This window comes from Geotrypetes seraphini, chromosome 9, assembly GCF_902459505.1.
Source record: "Geotrypetes seraphini chromosome 9, aGeoSer1.1, whole genome shotgun sequence".
NCBI lineage: Eukaryota > Metazoa > Chordata > Amphibia > Gymnophiona > Dermophiidae > Geotrypetes > Geotrypetes seraphini.
The window spans coordinates 161,648,591-161,667,142 of record NC_047092.1 but is presented as its reverse complement, the minus strand read 5'-3'; the positions used below and the strand labels follow the sequence as shown (position 1 = coordinate 161,667,142).

The window sequence follows — 18,552 nt, the reverse complement described above, 5'->3', positions numbered from 1 at the left end:
AGGTATATTAGATAGATTGTGAGCCCGCCAGGACAGACAGAGAAAAATGCTTGAGTATCTGAATAAATCCATGTGAACCGTTCTGAGCTCCCCTAGGAGAATGGTATAGAAAATCGAATGAATAAATAAATAAATATACTGTTTCTTCAAAAAAGCTACAAAACAATTTACAATAAAACATAATTTCATACAAATATGAGGAAACAATACAATCCCAGTCTACCCTTTTTTCAACTCTATCCCATCAATACCCATCCCATAGACCAGGGGTCAGCAAACTGCAGTTCACCAGCTACATGCAGCTCTTTTCCCATGTAGCTACAGCTCTTCTATAGATAGCACCCCCAGACCTATCAAAGTACCTGGTGGTCCAGCGGGGCTATCTGTGCCAGGAACATAGCCCTCTCGCTCCTGCCATGGCCTCTCACAGCAGCTTGTGGTACTAAAGGAAATGCCACGAGCAGCCACAAAAGGTCATGGCAGCCATTTTAGAAAGCAGCTGTGAGGAGGAAGGAGCGAGAGAGCTGCGCTCCTGCCACAAATACCCCCGCTGGGCCACCAGGTATCTCTGTAGGTTCAGGGGAGAGGGGCTACCAATACATGGCAGAGTGGAGGGGGGTGGGGGCATTGTGGGGTTGAGATGACACAAGAGGGCCATGTTTCTGCCCCTAAGACTACCCCTGCTGGATCTGGTTTCTAAGTAGGCCCTGGGGGGGGGGGAGAGAATTTTGTGGTTTGGACAGAGATCAAAGGGTCAGAACCTGGAGAAGAGACAGAGCCTTGGCTATGGGTTGGGGGAAGGGGGAGGGGAGGGAGGGATAAGAGGTGCAGAGACTTACGAGGGGTTGGAGGAGTGAGAAGCTAGACCTTGGGGGGGTGGAGAATGAGAGACCTGGAATATCTCAAACCCCCTTGTCTACCCATTGCAGCTCTTTGTAAATTATTGGTCAGACATCTAGGATAAAATGACTCTGCTTTAAAAAGGTTTCAGACCCCTGCCCTAGACCAACTGAAATAAATAGACCTTACAGTGTTAATGAAAATGTAGATTACCAATGACATCTTTCAAATCTTTACAACGTTCCTCCACAGAAAAGGGCCCACATAGGAGAAGGCATACTTCCATGTTTCACTCACAATTCTATCTTCTAGTCATTTCAACAAACCCTTTTGAGATGAGTGTAAAGTTGTAAACGGTTTTTATTGTTTGATACAAGCTGCTAGCATCTCTGGAGCTCTTCTGAACCCTCTCCGAGTTTCTCTTAGCTTTCCGAGATACTATTACCTAGCGTCCTCTTCCTGTCATATCTTGTAGTTTAAGAATGTTAACCTTTTTGTTTTACCTTTTCAGTCATTGTTGTCTGCTCAGTCAGGATACTGAAAAGAAACCTTTGAAAATCTCAAAAATCCTAATTAAGTTATGGTTTTTATGGTCAAAGTCAGAAAAGAACAAGACAGAAAAATTATTGTTGTGGTGAAAATGTCTAATGATTCAGTGGGTAAAAAGAAACTGAGTGGAGATGCAACGGTTGAAGAACTACGGCACATGAGCAGTGAAAGGAGTTTACACTTTTGCAAGAACTATATGCAAAAACAATGTGACCTGCTTGTCTTAAGAGAAATAAAACATTTGGTTAGCGATGTCAAAACCTGAAGGAAGACAAAAATAAGTTTAAAAAGATAAGAAAAAGTATGCTTGGAAAATCAATAGCCATTTGCTCTGCCACCTAACCTAGTCTAGTACTACAGTACTCTCCCGAAATTCACAGGGGTTCCATTCTAGGAACCCCCGTGAATTTAAAAAAACTGCAAATGCAGTTTTTCGCCTGTCAAAAGGCAGTGGAGGCAGAATAGGGCAGCTGGAGCGCCAAAGAGTAAAGAAAATCACTCACGGTCTGCTCCGACCGCCTCTTCCTGTAGAAAAGTTGGGCTACACCAATCAGGAGCTGCGTGTCAAAGCAGCTCCTGATTGGTGTAGCCCGACTACTACAGGAAGAGGCAGTCGGAGCAAACCGCGAATGAGCGAATCCATGATTCGTAAACCGCGAATTCGTGGGGGAACACTGTATTACCACCACTTTTTATCATTTGCATAGTGATTTACAGATTATGCAGATATACCCTAGTCATCAGTTTAACCATTCCCTTTAACTGTAACCCTTACCCTGGCATCCTGTTTATCTGTCTTGATTGTCTAGATTGTAAGCTCATTTGAGCAAGGATTTTCTCCTTTGTGACTCTGTAGAGCGCTGCATATGTCTGGTAGCGCTCTAGAAATAATAGTATAGTAATACATAAGAGTTCATCCCTGATTATGATCTAGTCTAAACATACAGAAAAGACAAAAAGGAAGTTTCAGAGATTCTATTTATTACAGATAACATGGTTAAAATAAACAAGGCTTTGATCAGGAAAAGTTGGGATTTAGAATTTAAAAGCAACCTGAAAAGGGTGGGGGGATTTTTTGGCAGAACTTGAACACATCCAATCAAGTTTTTATTTTTTTAGCCGAACAAGGAATTTGGCCTGCAGTTTCCTGAAATCTCATATCCTTCTCTTGATAGTGTGCATGACCATTAAGGAAGAGATGACACATTTGCTTTTGCTTTGCACCAGTGCCTAATAAATGGCTTTATGAGTAAGGAGGAAGAGAAGGTCATGTTATCATAAAATCAACAGTATAAAAACATTTTGTCTCCTAGTGGAGGTCTTGGCCTAGCATTCCTATTTCATTGTTTACCTTCTAATCTTGCAACAATAATTTAGATCTGAAAATCAATTCAATGCTTAATTAATGAAAAATCAGAATTTAGGCATATGCATGCTTGAAAGCACTTACTAGATTTGACAGTTTTGTTCATCTATCTGTCCATTGCATCTATCCACCTGCCATAGAAACAAAAACATGATGGCAGATAAAGGCGAAATAGCCCATACAGTCTGCCCATCCGCAACATCCACTACTTCCTCTTATCCCTAAAAGATCCCACGTGCCTGTATCATGTTTTCTTGAATTTAGACACAGTCTGTCTCCACCACCTCTATACCGGGAGAGACTATTCCATGCATCTACCACCCTTTCTGTAAAAATGTATTTCCTTAGATTATTCCTGAGCCTATCACCAATTAAGCCCATTCTATGCCCTCTCACTCTGGAGTTTCTTTTCAAATGAAAGAGACTCGATTCATGCGCATTTATGCCATGTAAGTATTTAAACATCTTTATCATATCTCCCATCTCCCACCTTTCCTCCAAAATACATATATATTGAAATCTTTAAGCCTGTCCCCATACACCTTATGATGAAGACCATTCATCATTTTAGTAGCCTGACTCCATCCTGTTTATCTTTATGAAAACGCTGTCTCCAGAACTGCACAAGATTCAAGATTCTTTATTTTTGATATACCGTCTATAAAAATACATGTCTAGAGGGTGTACATTATAAAAAATTATAAAAACAATTAAAGGAAGCAAATATTCTAAATGGAGGTCTCACCTGAGTCTTATACAGGGGCATCAAAACCTCTTTTTTCCTACAGATCATTCCTTTCCCCTATGCACCCAAGCATCCTTCTAGCTTTCGCTGTCTTCTTAGAACTGTTTATGGTAAGCCGGCATGTAAAAATAAAGTTATTATTATCTTTTCAACCTTAGTCCTGCTCCTCTTTCGTGCGCAAAAGTTCTTCACCCCCTAAACTGTACCATTCCCTTGGGTTTCTGCAGCCCGAATGCATGACCTTGCACTTAACATTATATCTTAGCTGCCAAATTTTAGACCATTTCTCAAGCTTTGCTAGATCCTTTCTCATGTTTTCCACACAATCAGGGGTGTCTACTCTATTGTAGATTTTGGCATCATCTACAAAGAGGCAAATCTTACCAGTCAGCCCTTCAACAATATCACTTACAAAATTGTTAAAAAGAACAGGCTCATGAACCAAACCTTGAAGCATACCACTAGTAACATCCCTTTCCCCAGAGTGATCCCCATTGACCACTACCCTCTGTCGCTTACCACTCAACCAGTTCCTGATCCAGTCTGTCACTTTGGGGCCCATAATGAGGGTACTCAATTAATTTATTAGACATCTGTGTGGAACACTGTCAAAGGCTTTGCTAAAATCTAAATACACACATCTAGCACTCTTTCTCTATCCAATTCTCTGGTCATCCAGTCATAAAAATTGATCAGATTTGTCTGACAAGACTTGCCTCTAGTGAATCCATGTTGCTTCTGGTCCTGTAATCCACTGGATTCCAGAAACTGCACTATTCTCTGTTTTTAAAGCATTTTCATTAGCCTGTCGTTCCCTACCTCTTCCTTATTTCCACTTTTATAAAAAGGGACCATAGCCGCCTTTCTCCAATCTTCAGGTACCACTCCTAACTCTAGAGAAGCATTGAAATGATCAGCCAGTGGAGCCACCAGAACTTCCCTAAGTTCCCTCAGATGTACACCATCCGGCCCCCATCATTTTATCCACATTTAATTTAGCGAACTCCTCATGAACACAACTCTCTGAAAATTGATCAGGGTCTACCACACTTCCAGTCCAATTTGCTTTTGTTTTCTGCGATTTCGCTCACGGCGCTTCAGCTGTGATCACAGAACAGAAATATTTGTTAAGCAATTCAACCTCATCTTTATCAGCTTCTACATATTCTTCCCCTTCACTAAAATATCTTGACCATCCTGTTTTTATCCTGTGTCTATTTTTAATTCCATTTGCATCTTTGCTTTCCTGACTACTCAACCAGCCTTTCTCAACTTTTCCAGATATTTTTGCCTCTCTTCTTCTTTCTACAATCTTTTGTCGTTTATAAAAGCTAACCCCTTTCCTTACCTTCTCAGCTACTATTTTTGAGAACCAAAGCAGCCTTTTTTCTTCTTACTTTTACTTACTTTCCTTACAAAATGGTTTGCTGCCCTTACAATAGCTCCTTTCAGTTTTATCCACTGCTTTCCTACTTCTTCCAGATGTTCCCAACCAGACAATGGTTCCTTGACATTATCCCTCATCTGAACAAAGTTAGTTTTTTAAAAAAAGTTTAGAACCTTTACTTTCGAATAAGTCCTCTCTATACCTGTCTTAATATAAAACCACACCATGAAGTGATCAATGTATGCCAAATGATCATTTCTCATTTGTAAGCACTAAGTCCAGTATGGCTCCATCCCACGTGGGTTCCATTACCAACTGCTGGAACAGTTCTCTTTGTAGAGTATCTGGGATCTCCCTACTTCTATGAGATCCTGCAATAGGGATACCCAATCAACATCTGGTATATTAAAATATCCTATTAGTGATACTTCACCTTTTATAACTATATCTTTGAATGTCTTCTATTAAATCTCTGTCCACTTCTTCTATCTGTGAAGGAGACTTGTATATCACACCAATATAAATATATTTCCCATTCCCTTTCCATTTTGACCCACAGTGCCTCTTCCTTAACCTGTAGATCCTGCAATTGTGTGGCTTTAATATGATCTTTAACATATAATGCCTTTTCTTCCTACCCTGTCTTTCTTGAACAGATTATAGCCCAGTATAACTATATCTGAGTCAAGGCTCTCCATGAACCACATCTCCGTGATTTCCACTAAATGTAACTCAGTCTATTCCATCACAGCCTCTAGATCAAGAACTTTGTTTCCCATACTTCAATTATTAGTATATACTGCTTTTCAGATATTGCCCCTTTCTCTCATTTGTGCTCTGCTTGAAAGATTTCAGAAGAGTCACTGGAATACAGGCTGAGAATGAGATCACTGAACTTCAAAATGTATCCAAATCCTTATTTTCCCAAATAAATGTAAAGGTGGTAGTTTATGGATCTAGCATATTAAGATGTCTTTTTCATGAATGGAAACATAGAAAAATGCTACTCGGATCTTATGGGGGACTGGACTGTTGGAAGCTGAAAGAAGCCTCATGGGAATGTCAATGATGTATCTGCCCAAAACAGAGATATCAACATTTCTCCTCTTCAAAAGGTTCAAGTAATTGAAACAGTAGTTGAAGGAGGGAAGAGGGAAACATATTTGAAAGATCCTCCTAAAAACTCTTTCAGTCCATTCCTGCTGCCCACCCTCCAATGAAATAAGTTTATGTAGTCAACATAGATTCCAGCTGGGGAAGGTGATGACAAATCACCCCACTGATAGTCTGCCAAGAAACCAACATACAAGTGGCAGCCTCCCATAAGTCATTCGTGACTTGGCATTTACATACTGTGAACTACCTTTACCTTATATTTAGCACATTCAAAATGAAAAGCATTATAAATTCAATCTCAAATCCAATTTATTCTCTACAAAATCTTGTAATTATGATTTGATTTTTTTTTTTTTTAGACAAACTACAAACTGATCACAAGCTGAGAAATGAAGTTAATATGAAAACACGTACAGGTATTTCAACAATTATTTTTGTTCAAATTAGAAATAAAAGATGACCCGATGTTTTGATATACAAGCAAGAAACAGGTGGAATGATTCCAGGAAGGTTGTGAATGAAGGCTCAGGGAATCAGATCGCTGCACTGGTTCTCACTGAGATGAAAGCCCAAGGGAGTAGGAAAATTCTTCTAGGTCAAAAATGAAAGGTAACACAGAAAACAGCTAGAAGCAGCTAGAAATTTTTGAGTGGGGGTGTTGGGTTGGGTTCATTTAAAAAAAATATTTACTCTATTGATTCTGTAGGTGGTGTTAGTATTCTGTTGATCTGTGAATGGGATGATGAGAAGTTTGTTTAAGTTTTGGATATAGTAAATAAAATTTCAGTATCATGATTATTCATATAGCAATCATTTACCTATAAATTAATTAATAATCCAAATTTAGCATTACATGATACATAGCATTTCTGCAAAGGAGACTGCGAGTTACATATGTTTTCAAAATTTGCTTTCTGAGCAAATATGAGAGCAGGACTTACTAAGGGCTCCTTTTACAAAGCCGCGTTAGGCTTTAACTCGCGGAATAGTGCACGTTAAACTGCTGCGCGCGCTAGACCTTAACACCAGCATTGAGCTGGCATTAGTTCTAGCCGCATAGTGCGTGCAAAAATGCTGCGTGCACTAAAAACGCTAATGCAGCTTAGTAAAATGAGCCCTAAATCTTTTTCCCAATTTGTGTCAATGAGAAAACAAGCTTAAGAACTCAGTTAAACACATAAAATAAGAATAAAACTTATGTCCCAACCTTTGAGTTTTGAGTTCGTTCTCAGTTTTGCTTTTCTCAAACTCCTTGCTAAGGGACTGAAATTCTGCCTGGAGCTTTTTTTCACGTTCTACACTTCCTTGGTAAAACTGCATCTCCCCTTCCATTGCTTTTACTTTCTCCTCCATAAGCTTGAATTCGTGAAGGATCAGATAGCTGACTCCACAGTACGCACAGACTGTTTCATCACGCGACATCTAAAAAGTAAAATTACAACCAAAAATTGATTTATTTTGTGCTATGAAATTTAGCCTCGGTACAGCAGTTTCCACATCATTTACTTAAGACTCTACTATCCCCTCTTTTACTAAGGCACGCTAAATCCTAATGCGTCCTACTAGTGTTTAAGCCCATTACATTAATGGGTGCTAGAATATATGTCTGTCTGTCTTTCTTTCTTTCTTTCTGTGTCTCTCCCTGCCCCTGTCTCTCTCTTCCTTTCTTTCTTTCTCCCTCCCGCTGTCTGTCCTTCTTTCTTTCTGGTTCTCTCTCTGGCACCCTGTCTGTCTTTCTTTCTTTCTGTCTCTCTCCCTGCCCGCTGTCTTTCTGTGTGTCTGTCTTTCATTCTAATGCGCTGCCTGCCTGTCTATCTTTCTGTCTCTCCATGGCCCCCTTCTTCCTCCCCTCCCCCAATGCAAACCAAGATTGCTCCCAGGCTCCCTTTCCCTCTCCGTCCCCTCCACTTCCCTGTGCAGCAGTAGCAGCATTTCCCTCCCACCCTTCCCTGTGCAGCAGCAGCATTTCCCAGCCTTCCCTGTGCAGAAGCAGCATTTCCCAGCCTTCCCTGTGCAGAAGCAGCATTTCCCCCAAACACACACACTTCCCTGTGCAGCAGCAGCATTCCCCGGCCTTCCCTGTGCAGCAGCAGCGTTTCCCGGCCTTCCCTGTGCAGCAGCAGCAGAATTTCCCACAGCCCTCTTCCCAGCCGCCACGTTTAAATTCACAGAAAAGCACTGCGCTGCGCTACCACTGTCTTCGGCATCTTCTATCCACTGCGGCCAACCCTAGCGGAAACAGGAAGTAGTCAGAGAGGGCGGGCTGCAGTGGACAGAAGACGGCGAGGCCAGCGGTAGCGCTTTTCTCTGAAGGAGGAGGCTTAAAAGTAGCTGGTTTTGGCGGTGAGTGAGGGCGGGAGGGGGGAGTCGCCGGCTGTGCTTTGTCTCTCTGTGTTCAAATTCGAAAATGGTATTCGGCACGGAGGGACACAGCACTTGACAGGTACCCACAGCCTCTTAAGTGTGCATGCACAATTAAGAGGATTATATTATAGATGGATGCATTAGCATATAGCATGTGCTAAATCGGTTAGCGCACCTTAGCAAAAGGACCCCCCAGTATTGCCTTCAGAACAATTAAAGTTTTTTGCTACAACGCTTGAAAATCATTAGCACCTTATAATTAACATCCATTAATCATTAACACAACAGATAATGCAACACAATTAATGCCATCTGAATAAGCATCATCATCCCCAACAATTGACACAAAGGTTTTGCAGTTACTGCTCATTAATTTTGGCAAGTACCACATGATAACTGAAAACCCACCATAATTTAGCAAATAGAGACCAAATAGTAGCTGCTGCTATCACAATTAATATCCGAATCAAATTTTATCAGTAGTTAGACTTCAGGGCCGACATCTAGCTCATGGTGGTCAGTGGCTTTTAAATTGCTGATAGCTGCAAGCAGATTTAACCCTGGAGATTCACTGCCAGGCCATATCCAGGCATCAGCATTAAACAGCCTTGGATGGGCAGGCACTAAACCAGAAGTTATCCAAGTACTGCCATATTCAGTGTGAGCACCTGCACAGCTAATCGGATACAAATTTGCCCGCTTAGCTATGGAGGCACTAAATACAGCCAGTGCCCACATATCTGCCAGCATTAACCAGACTCTGCCCGAGCAGTGTTGTGGCTCTTTCAGCGGGACTGCCTGGTTAAGCACTGCTGAATACTGGTGGCTGGCCCACTCAGCGTGGTTTAAGTTGGCAGGGGCTTCTCCTACCTGTTTAAACCACATTAACACCTCTGTAGTTTGTTAGCAGTCTATGGACTTTTACTCTTTCTGAACTGACATCAATTTTTATGTTTTTATTTATATTAATTATTATTTAAACAAATCTCTGGTTTTTATTATTCAACTAGCCCTACCTACCTCTTTTTTCTTTTTTTATTTTACTAAGCTGCAGTAGAGGTTTCTACAGCGGCCTGAAGCGCTAAATGCTCTGACACTCATAGAATTCATATTAGTGTTGGAGCATTTAGCACCCTGGGTCGTGGTAGAAACCTCTACCGTGGCTTAGTAAAGGTGGGGGGGGGGGGTAAATTAGGCTGCAATGCCAAGAAAATATTTAATAATAAAGCAAAAATTAATTCAATGAGCATGCTAATTTACAAGGGTAGGTTTTTGTAGGAAAACATTTGATCAAAGTCATGCCACTGCAGCTATCAGGAAACATCCCATCCTTCTATAATTAGTCTCTTCAAAGTGCATATAATAAAAATGTTTATAGGCCCTGTATATGAATAACTAAGAAGCCCTTTTACTAAGCTGTAATAAAATGTAGCCTTAGCACATGCTTATGCATGCGTATTAAGACTGATTTTTGTATATCTAGCATTATTAGTATTTTGCTTGTTTTTAAACTTTTGATAATAACTGCTAATAAAGGAATTCTGACCACTCGGTTGGATTTGACATCTCCACTGCCTCTTCTTGTCGGATTTGCTTTGCTTCGAGGCTTGGTACCTTCTTTCCCCTTCCCAATTCTCCCATTAGCATATGGCCATTAGTGCATGATCACTTAACTACACCTATTTTGTAGGTGGTAAGGACTCGCCCGCATGTGGCAATGTAGCTGTTAACCGATTAGCATAGAACACATCCCTACTCCATTCCTGACTGCCCCCAATTTATTTTTTAGTGCACGGGAAGTATACACACATGCAAAAATTACCAAAGAATGCCTAAGCATGCCTCAAGGTAAGCACTTTTCTGCTGCAGTAAGCAGATGTTACTGCTTACCGCAGCTTAATAAAAGGGCCCCTAATCTAATATAATAAAACGCTAGGCCGCGCATGCGCACTCCCATCGCGTGCGTCCGTTTTCTGTGAGCTGTAGGGCACCGCAGATAGAAGTGCGCATGCGCGCGAAGCTCTCTCTCTCCCTCCCCCCGAGGTGGATGTCGGCCTTGGCGGATGTCGGCAGCCGCGGCTGCTGCCCGCCCGAAGCTCGCTCTCTCTCTTCCTCCCCCCCCCCGAGGCGGATTTCGACCGCGGCGGCCCGAGTTGGATGTCTGCCGCCGTGGCCCAAGTCGGATGTCAGCCGCAGCGGCTGTCAGCGGCTGCAAGCCGTGGCAGCCAAACCCGGAAAGCATGAGGAAGGTATGGGGGGGGAGAAATACTGCACAGGGAAGTGGGGTGGGAGGGAAATGCTGCAACACACGGAAAAGGGGTTGATGGACAGGGGAACAGGTCTGATGAACAGGGAGGGGGGCAGAAAAATGAAGACAGGCCTACTGCTGGACAGGGGGAGCAGGAAGGAGGTGATGATGGACAGGGGGAGGTAAAACAAAGGGAGAAGGGCTTCTGCTGGATAAGGTGAGCAGTGATGGGGTGGTGGAGGACACAGGGGAGGTAAAAGGAAGGGAGAATGGACAGGGGGAGCAGGCAAGGGGTGGTAGTGGACAGCCAAGGAAAAAATACAGAAAGCGGCTAAGGAGAGAGAAAAAAAATAAAGACAGACACACACACATATATTCTAGCACCCGTTAATGTAACGGGCTATAAGACTAGTTATTAAATAATAAGGTGGGAACTCCTGTTTTATTGAGCAAGTACTGAAGCTTTTCCTCAATGTGCAATTTTGTTTAATGAACAGATACCCTTAAGAATAGCCATATTGAGTCAGACCAGTGATCCATCTAGCCCAGCACCCTGTTTCCAACAATGGCCAATCCAGGTCACAAGTACTGGCAGAAACTCAGATAGTAGCTACATTCCATGCTACTGACCTCAGAGCAAGCAGTGGATTCCCCATGTATTTGTCTTAACAGAAGATGGGTCAGAGGCAGGGGGGTGTTGTGTGACAATGAGAGGGAATGGGAATCTCTCCCGCTGCTGGGAGTGGGGTGGTTCGCTTGGCTGAGGGAGAGAGTGGGCATCTCTCCCATTGCAGGGGAGAGGGGGTGTTGTGTGACAGCAGGAGAGAATGGGCATCTCTCCCGCTGCTGGGAGGGGTTCGCTTAGCAGCGAGAGAGAATGGGCATCTCTCCCGCTGCTAGGAGGGGGTTCGCTTAGCAGCAGGAAAGAGTGGGCATCTCTCCCACTGCAGGGGGGCAGGTTTCATTTGGCAGCGGGAGAGAGTAGACATCTCTCCCACTGCAGGGCGAGGGTCATTTGGCAGTGGGAGAGAGTGGGCATCTCTCCCGTTACTGGGGGAGGGGGGTGTTGGTTGGCAGCGGGAGACATTGAACATCTCTCCCGCTATTGCTGGTTTTAGTTTGTTTTTTTCTTTAAGCGTTTATTCTGCACATTTGCTCATCGCTATCACCAGCGATGGGCACATGCAAATTTAGCGAGTATTCACTACTCTCCGCAAACCTCATTTACATGAGCGTCTTTTGGAGAATGATTCGCTTTTTTTAATTCGATAACAGCACATCGTCTTTTAACACAGTTTTTGAGATTCTAGGCCTGAGTGAAAAAAGATTTTCTCCTATTTGTTTTAAAGGTATTTCCATGTAACTTCATTGAGTGTTCCCTAGTCTTTGTACTTTTTGAAAGAGTAAAAGATCAATTCATTTTTACCTGTTCTACACCACTCAGGATTATGTCATACCAATATGTCAAAGTCATCTGGTCAGATAAGCATACAGGTCCTCTCATCAAATAGATTTCAATACATATTATTTTGGGTTAAGCCAGTGGCACCCAAAACAACCATTTAAATATCTTTCTGCCCATATTTACAGAATCTCCAATTGAATTTCTTGGTACCTGAGGATTTTCCATCTCTCCATGTGTTGTAGAGAACAGCTGTTTGGTGCTGACAACTCTATTACCAATGCCATGGTTGTGTTGTTTCCTGTCCCACTCAATTTAGTTTTTTTCTTGCAGGTGGGGCTATTCTGGATATACTGAAATATCCCAGGTTATCACAACCTTTCATTCACCACAGTTAGGGTCATGCTCCCAATGTTTTTTCTGGTATAATGATATTATAGTGTTTATTCAGTTTCCAGTAGATAAGCTTTGCTACTTTATTGAGCTTTTCTGTAAACAGGCCTTCTGATATCAACACATAGAGCCAGCAACAAAATGAATAACAGTCTGTGCAATCTGTGCAGGCTCTGCATTTGTCTGTTTTTACCAGTTTTTGTCTTTGTTTTCTGAGAACCATCTCGTCTGTGGTCCACAGTCCTAAATTGCAACTATTTGTTTCTCATCCTTAGTCACTTCTCCTTAACTATTCATGTGTTAAGTTCTGGTCAATATATGGTTCTTGAAGTGGCAATTTGTTCGCCTTGCTATATTTCTGCATTAGTCACATATTTCTCCTTGTCTGCCAACCTGATTCTTCACAAATTCTGTTGCTGCCTTCCCTGCATGACTTGCTGGATTCTCACTCATTCTATCCCAGTGGTCTCAAACTCAAACCCTTTGCAGGGCCACATTTCGGATTTGTAGGTACTTGGAGGGCCTCAGAAAAAATAGTTAATGTCTTATGAAAGAAATGACAATTTTTGCATGAGGTAAAACTCTTCACAGTTTATAAATCTTTCCTTTTGGCTAAGTCATAATAATAATATTGTAATTTATAGCTAAAGAGACATATGATCAAGAAACTGTTTTATTTTACTTTTGTGATTATGATAAATATACCGAGGGCCTCAAAATAGTACCTGGCGGGCCGCATGTGGCCCCCGGGCCGCAAGTTTGAGACCACTGTTCTATCCCTTTCCTAGTTTAAGAATGGAGACTGATTCTAGACATTTATCTTCATACTTCAACACATTTTGAATATTTGGATCTGTTGATGCTGTTAAATACACCTGGATGTTTTGAAAGTCTCTCCATATGTCTAATATAAAAGGCTCATTCCTCCTCCAGCAATTGAAATGTACAGTGTCAGAATAAAATATATCTTATAGATTATCTCATAGGCATGAAGGAGTGTTCTTGTTTGTAAATCACGTTGTCCAAGATCTTTATGAGGCCAGAGTGCAAATCCAATGAAGTATGAGAGCATGTGAACTGCCAGCTGATTGATGGCTTGTATCCTACTCCATACTGTTAAAGCAATATACGGTTCAATATCAGATTCAGTCTCCTATATCATTATTTGCTCTCAGTAAATTGTGCTGGACTTCTTTGCACAGACCAGTTGATGAATCTGATGTTTAAACTGAACTAGCTTTGGATATAATGACTCTGTACTCGGACCGCTACTGTTCAATGTATTTATCAATGACCTGGAAACGGGGACGAAGTGTGAAGTTATCAAATTTGCGGATGACACTAAACTCTGTAGAAGGGTTAGAAATGTGGAAGAGTGTGAGGACCTACAAAGGGACCTAAGCAAACTGGAGGAGTGGGCGAATAAATGGCAGATGGACTTCAATGTGGGGAAATGCAAGGTCATGCATTTAGAGAGAAAAAACCCGATGTTCAGCTACCAAATGGGGGGATTAGTATTAGAGAGAAGTAGCCTTGAAAGAGATTTGGGTGTACTGGTGGACACAACAATGAAGTCAACAGCACAATGTGCAGCAGCCGCGAAGAAGGCAAACAGAATGTTGGGTATTATTAAGAAGGGTATTACGACCAGAACGAGAGAAGTCATACTGCCGTTGTATCGGGCAATGGTGCGCCCGCATCTGGAGTACTGTGTTCAGTATTGGTCACCGTACCTTAAGAAGGATATGGCAATACTTGAGAGGGTCCAGAGGAGAGCGACACGAATGATTAAGGGCATGGAAAACCTTTCATACACTGAAAGATTGGAGAGACTGGGGCTCTTCTCCCAGGAAAAGCGGAGACTCAGAGGAGACATGATAGAGACCTACAAGATCATGAAGGGCATAGAGAGAGTAGAGAAGGACAGATTCTTCAAACTTTCAAAACATAAAAGATCAAGAGGGCATTCGGAAAAGTTGGAAGGAGATAGATTCAGAATGAATGCTAGGAAGTTTTTCTTTACCCAGCGTGTGGTGGACACCTGGAATGCGCTTCCAGAAGACGTAATAGGACAGAGTACGGTACTGGAGTTCAAGAAAGGATTGGACAATTTCCTGCTGGAAAAAGGGATAGAGGGGTATAGATAGAGGGCTACTGCACAGGTCCTGGACCTGTTGGGCCGCCGCGTGAGCGGACTGCTGGGCACGATGGACCTCGGGTCTGACCCAGTAGAGGCACTGCTTATGTTCTTATATTAACTTTGTGTAAAGGAAGGGAAAAGAAGGGGGATTCAACGTGAGTTACATTCAGGTACTGTACATATTTCCCTGCCATTAGGGCTTACAATCAATTCATACCTGAAGCAATGGATGGTTAAGTGACTTTAGATAAGTTTGCTAATGATGAGTTGCACTAAGGGATAAACCGGGAAAGTAATTATCAAAACCAGAGAACAGGCTTCAAAATGGACCACTATTGGGATCAGAAGCCCAGCTCATATCACTGGCTTGCTCTTCAAGGTTGGGGAAAAACAGAACAGTAAAATAAACTCCTTTAAAAGAATAGGAGAAAAAGACTGTTCTACAAAAACCCAGACTCTATCATTCCAAATCAGAATCCCATATGCAAATCATATGCAGTTCAAGAAAATGTCAATATAAACCTCTCGGGCAAAGTAAGCACTTATCGTAAAGTCATGATTTTCAGTCTAGTCGATGAAACTTTACATCCAGTCCAAAGTAGCTTATTTTCAGCAGTCCATACATCCAGCCAGAGAGGAAAATCATTTCCTGACAATTCCTGCTGTTTCAGGAGCAGTCACAACATATCATTTTTCTCCTGTCGACTAACGGAGTTTTATTTCTCATTTCTTTTTTTAGTATGTGAACTGCTTACTAAGTGCTTAGTTCTGCAAGTCAGAGTAAGGGCAGTATAGAAATTGTAATACGAGTTCATTAGGGGTTCTGTTACAGTGACTGGCTTATGTATGTCCTTGTTTTACTTGTTTTGAAAATCTGTAATAAACATATTCATTTAAAAAAAACCAAAGCAATACTACAGACCAGTGAGCTGAAAATCAGTACTGAGCAAAATGGCAGAAACTATTCTATAAAATGTAATTATTGACCACATAGTTAGACCATATGGTTAGACATGGCTTTAACAGGGCAGAGCCAACATGCATTTAGCAAAGGGAAGTTTTGCCTTACCAATCTGTTAGATCTGGTTGATATAAATGTATTTGGATTTTCAGAAGGCGTTTAATAAAGGCCTTCATAAAACACTACTTAGGAAATTAGAAAAACACTAATTAGAAAATTAGGAGTTGGCAATACCCTTTTTATGCATCGGGAATTGGTTAAAAGAAGCAAAAACTATGACTAGTCAATTTTCTCAAGAAATATACCACATACTCCAATCTTAAAGAAAGCTGCACTTGATTCCTTTCAATCAACTAATTTTAGACCAGTGTCTAGCATCTCTCTGATAGCAAAGTTGTCAGAAGCTATTGTTGCTAAATTACTATCTGATTCTCTAGATCAGGGGTGCCCAACACGTCGATCGCGATCGACCGGTAGCTCAGGAAGGCAACATGAGTCGATCAAAGAGCCCATCCCAGGCTCTGTGATAGACTCGTGTTGCCGTCCCGATCTACTGGGCCTATAAGCCTTCTTCTCCCCGAAGTCAAAGACGCCGACTCCGGGCATTAGGCTGTTTTTATCATTTCGGGGGGGGGGGGGGGCGTGGTGGCGTGGCGGCGGCAGCAGCAACAGCCTGAAAAAGAAATCATCCTGGTCTGGGTCGGTGTCATACTCCGGAACTTGTACCTCTTCCAGCAGCCCTCTCCCTTCTACCTGCTTCCGGCCACACCCCCTGCTCCGCGGCTCTCTTCGGCAACTCAGCAGCAGCGATCGACACAAGCTTCTGACGTCGGGGCCTACCCTCTGCGAGTTCCGCTTGTTTCAACTTCCTTTTTCCACAAAGGCGGGACTCGTAGAGGGAAGGCCTCGATGTCGGCAGCTTGTCTTGATCACCGCTGCTGACGAGTTGCTTAAGAGAGCCGCGGAGCAGGGGGGTTTTGCCAGGTGCAGGTAGAAGGGAGAGGGCCAGATGCAGGACTCGTGGGTGAGGGAGCAGAAGAGAGAGAGAAAGAGAGAGGGGAGGGAAACAAAAGGAAATATTTCATACTGGGCTGGGCCGGAGTGGAGGGAGGATGGAAAGATTCTGGCTACAGGGTGCATTAACAAAGGAAAAGGGGGGAAAGCTGAAAATGGAGATAGTGACACAAAGAAGAGAAAGAGTAAGCAGGACCTACTGAATAAGGATAGAGATACAGAGGGGACATGAAGAGGAGGTGAAATAGAGACATAGAAGTAATGCTGAAAAAGTGTGTGGGGAGGGAGATAAAGACATTGAAAGGGTAAATGGTGAACATGGGGTAAAGACAAGGACAGAGACAAATGAAGATTCTGAAAAAGTGGTGAGATAGGGATATAGATGAGATGGACACAAAGAAGGGTGATGCTGGAAAATAGGTGGAATGGTAATTCTGACAGACACAGAAGGGAAATGCTGGATCAAGGAGAGATGGGGCTCAGGCTGGATGGAATGAGGAGAAATGCCTTGTTGGCTCGGAACTTCCTCTCCTACGTCAGAATTGACGTCAGGGAGCGGAATGCTGGTCAGCGTGACACTTCTGCAGGGAAAGCTTGGGATGGCGGTGGCTTGGGGGCTGTTCCCCGATGGCGGTGGCAGCAAACCGAGTGGCTTGGGGGAGGGCACGGAGAAAGAAAGAAAGGGGGCAGACAGGGAGACAGAAAGAAGGGGGAACAGGGAGACAGAAAGAAAAAGTTGGGGGAGAGAATGAGGTTTGGAGGAGAGGAAACATACAGGAGGCTGAAAGAAAGGAAGAAAGATTGGATGCATAGTCAGAAGAAGAAAGTGCAACCAGAGACTCATGAAATCACCAAACAGCAAAGGTAGGAAAAATGATTTTATTTTCAATTTAGTGATCAAAATGTGTCAGTTTTGAGAATTTATATTTTGCACTATGGCTCCCTTTTACTAAACCACAATAGCGTTTTTTAGTGCAGGGAGCCTATGAGCATTGAGAGCAGCACGAGGCATTCAGCGTAACTCCCTGTGTTAAAACCTACTATTGTGGTTTAGTAAAAAGGGAGGGGGTGTATTTGTCTATTTTTGTATTTTGTTACTGAGTTGACATTGCATAGAGTCATCTGCCGTGACCTCTTTGAAAAAACCCGGAATATGAATAATTAACATTTTCTCTGCCTTTCAGTGTGCTTTATGTTTTTTTTTTATTTTATTGTTGGTAGATCAATTTGACTTAGTCATTATAAAAGTAGCTCGCAAGCCCATAAAGTGTGGGCACCCCTGCTCTAGATCAGTGATTCCCAACCCTGTCCTGGAGGAACACCAGGCCAATCGGGTTTTCAGGCTAGCCCTAATGAATATGCATGAGAGAGATTCGCATATGATGGAAGTGATAGGCATGCAAATTTGCTTCATGCATATTCATTAGGGCTAGCCTGAAAACCCAATTGGCCTGGTGTTCCTCCAGGACAGGGTTGGGAACCACTGCTCTAGATCATCACAATTGTCTCAGTCCCAGCCAATTTGGTTACAAAGCATTTCATAGCACTTTGGTTTCAAAGCATGACACAGCATTATTGTCCCTTGTGATTGATGCCAAACTAGCATCATCAAAAGGCTATGCCATGATTCTGTTGCAATTTAATCTCATTGCAGCATTTCACACAGTTGATCATAACAGCTGGAGACCTTTGCCACCCTCAGACATGCCGCGCAGACTCCTGGCGGAGGAATGCAGTCTTACTCCAATCCTGGTTGTGCTTCCATGGAACTAGCGGACGAACCTGGGGTGAGCAAGCTCCCTGAGCCCCGGTATGTGCAAGCTGATTAGGGGGCTTACTGACAAGCAGGGAACCCCCTAGAAGCAGACTTTTCTCAAAGGTCTGCAATCTCCTGCAGTCAAGGATGTCCCCGCACAGAACCTCCACAGCATGAGGGCGAAACTGCAAACGCAAAATACTGAAACTACATGAAAGAACACACAAGCAGAAAAGATGAACTCCTACAGCCTGGCTTGTAGGAAGGAAAA

At 42.7% G+C, this 18,552-nt stretch overlaps 1 protein-coding gene across 8 annotated transcripts in view; it reads right to left on the bottom strand.

Moving 5' to 3' along the window:
- The window catches only part of LEKR1 (leucine, glutamate and lysine rich 1), a 149,086-nt gene that overhangs the window by 108,911 nt on the left and 21,623 nt on the right, over nucleotides 1-18,552 (bottom strand). For 7 of the 8 annotated variants that reach the window (XM_033958182.1, XM_033958180.1, XM_033958183.1 and 4 more), the window contains exon 3: nucleotides 7,211-7,425. The exons of the other annotated variant lie outside the window; for it this stretch is intronic. In XM_033958182.1, the coding sequence (XP_033814073.1) occupies nucleotides 7,211-7,425 (215 nt within the window). The remainder of the gene's footprint in view (nucleotides 1-7,210; nucleotides 7,426-18,552) is intronic. 8 annotated transcript variants of the gene reach the window in all.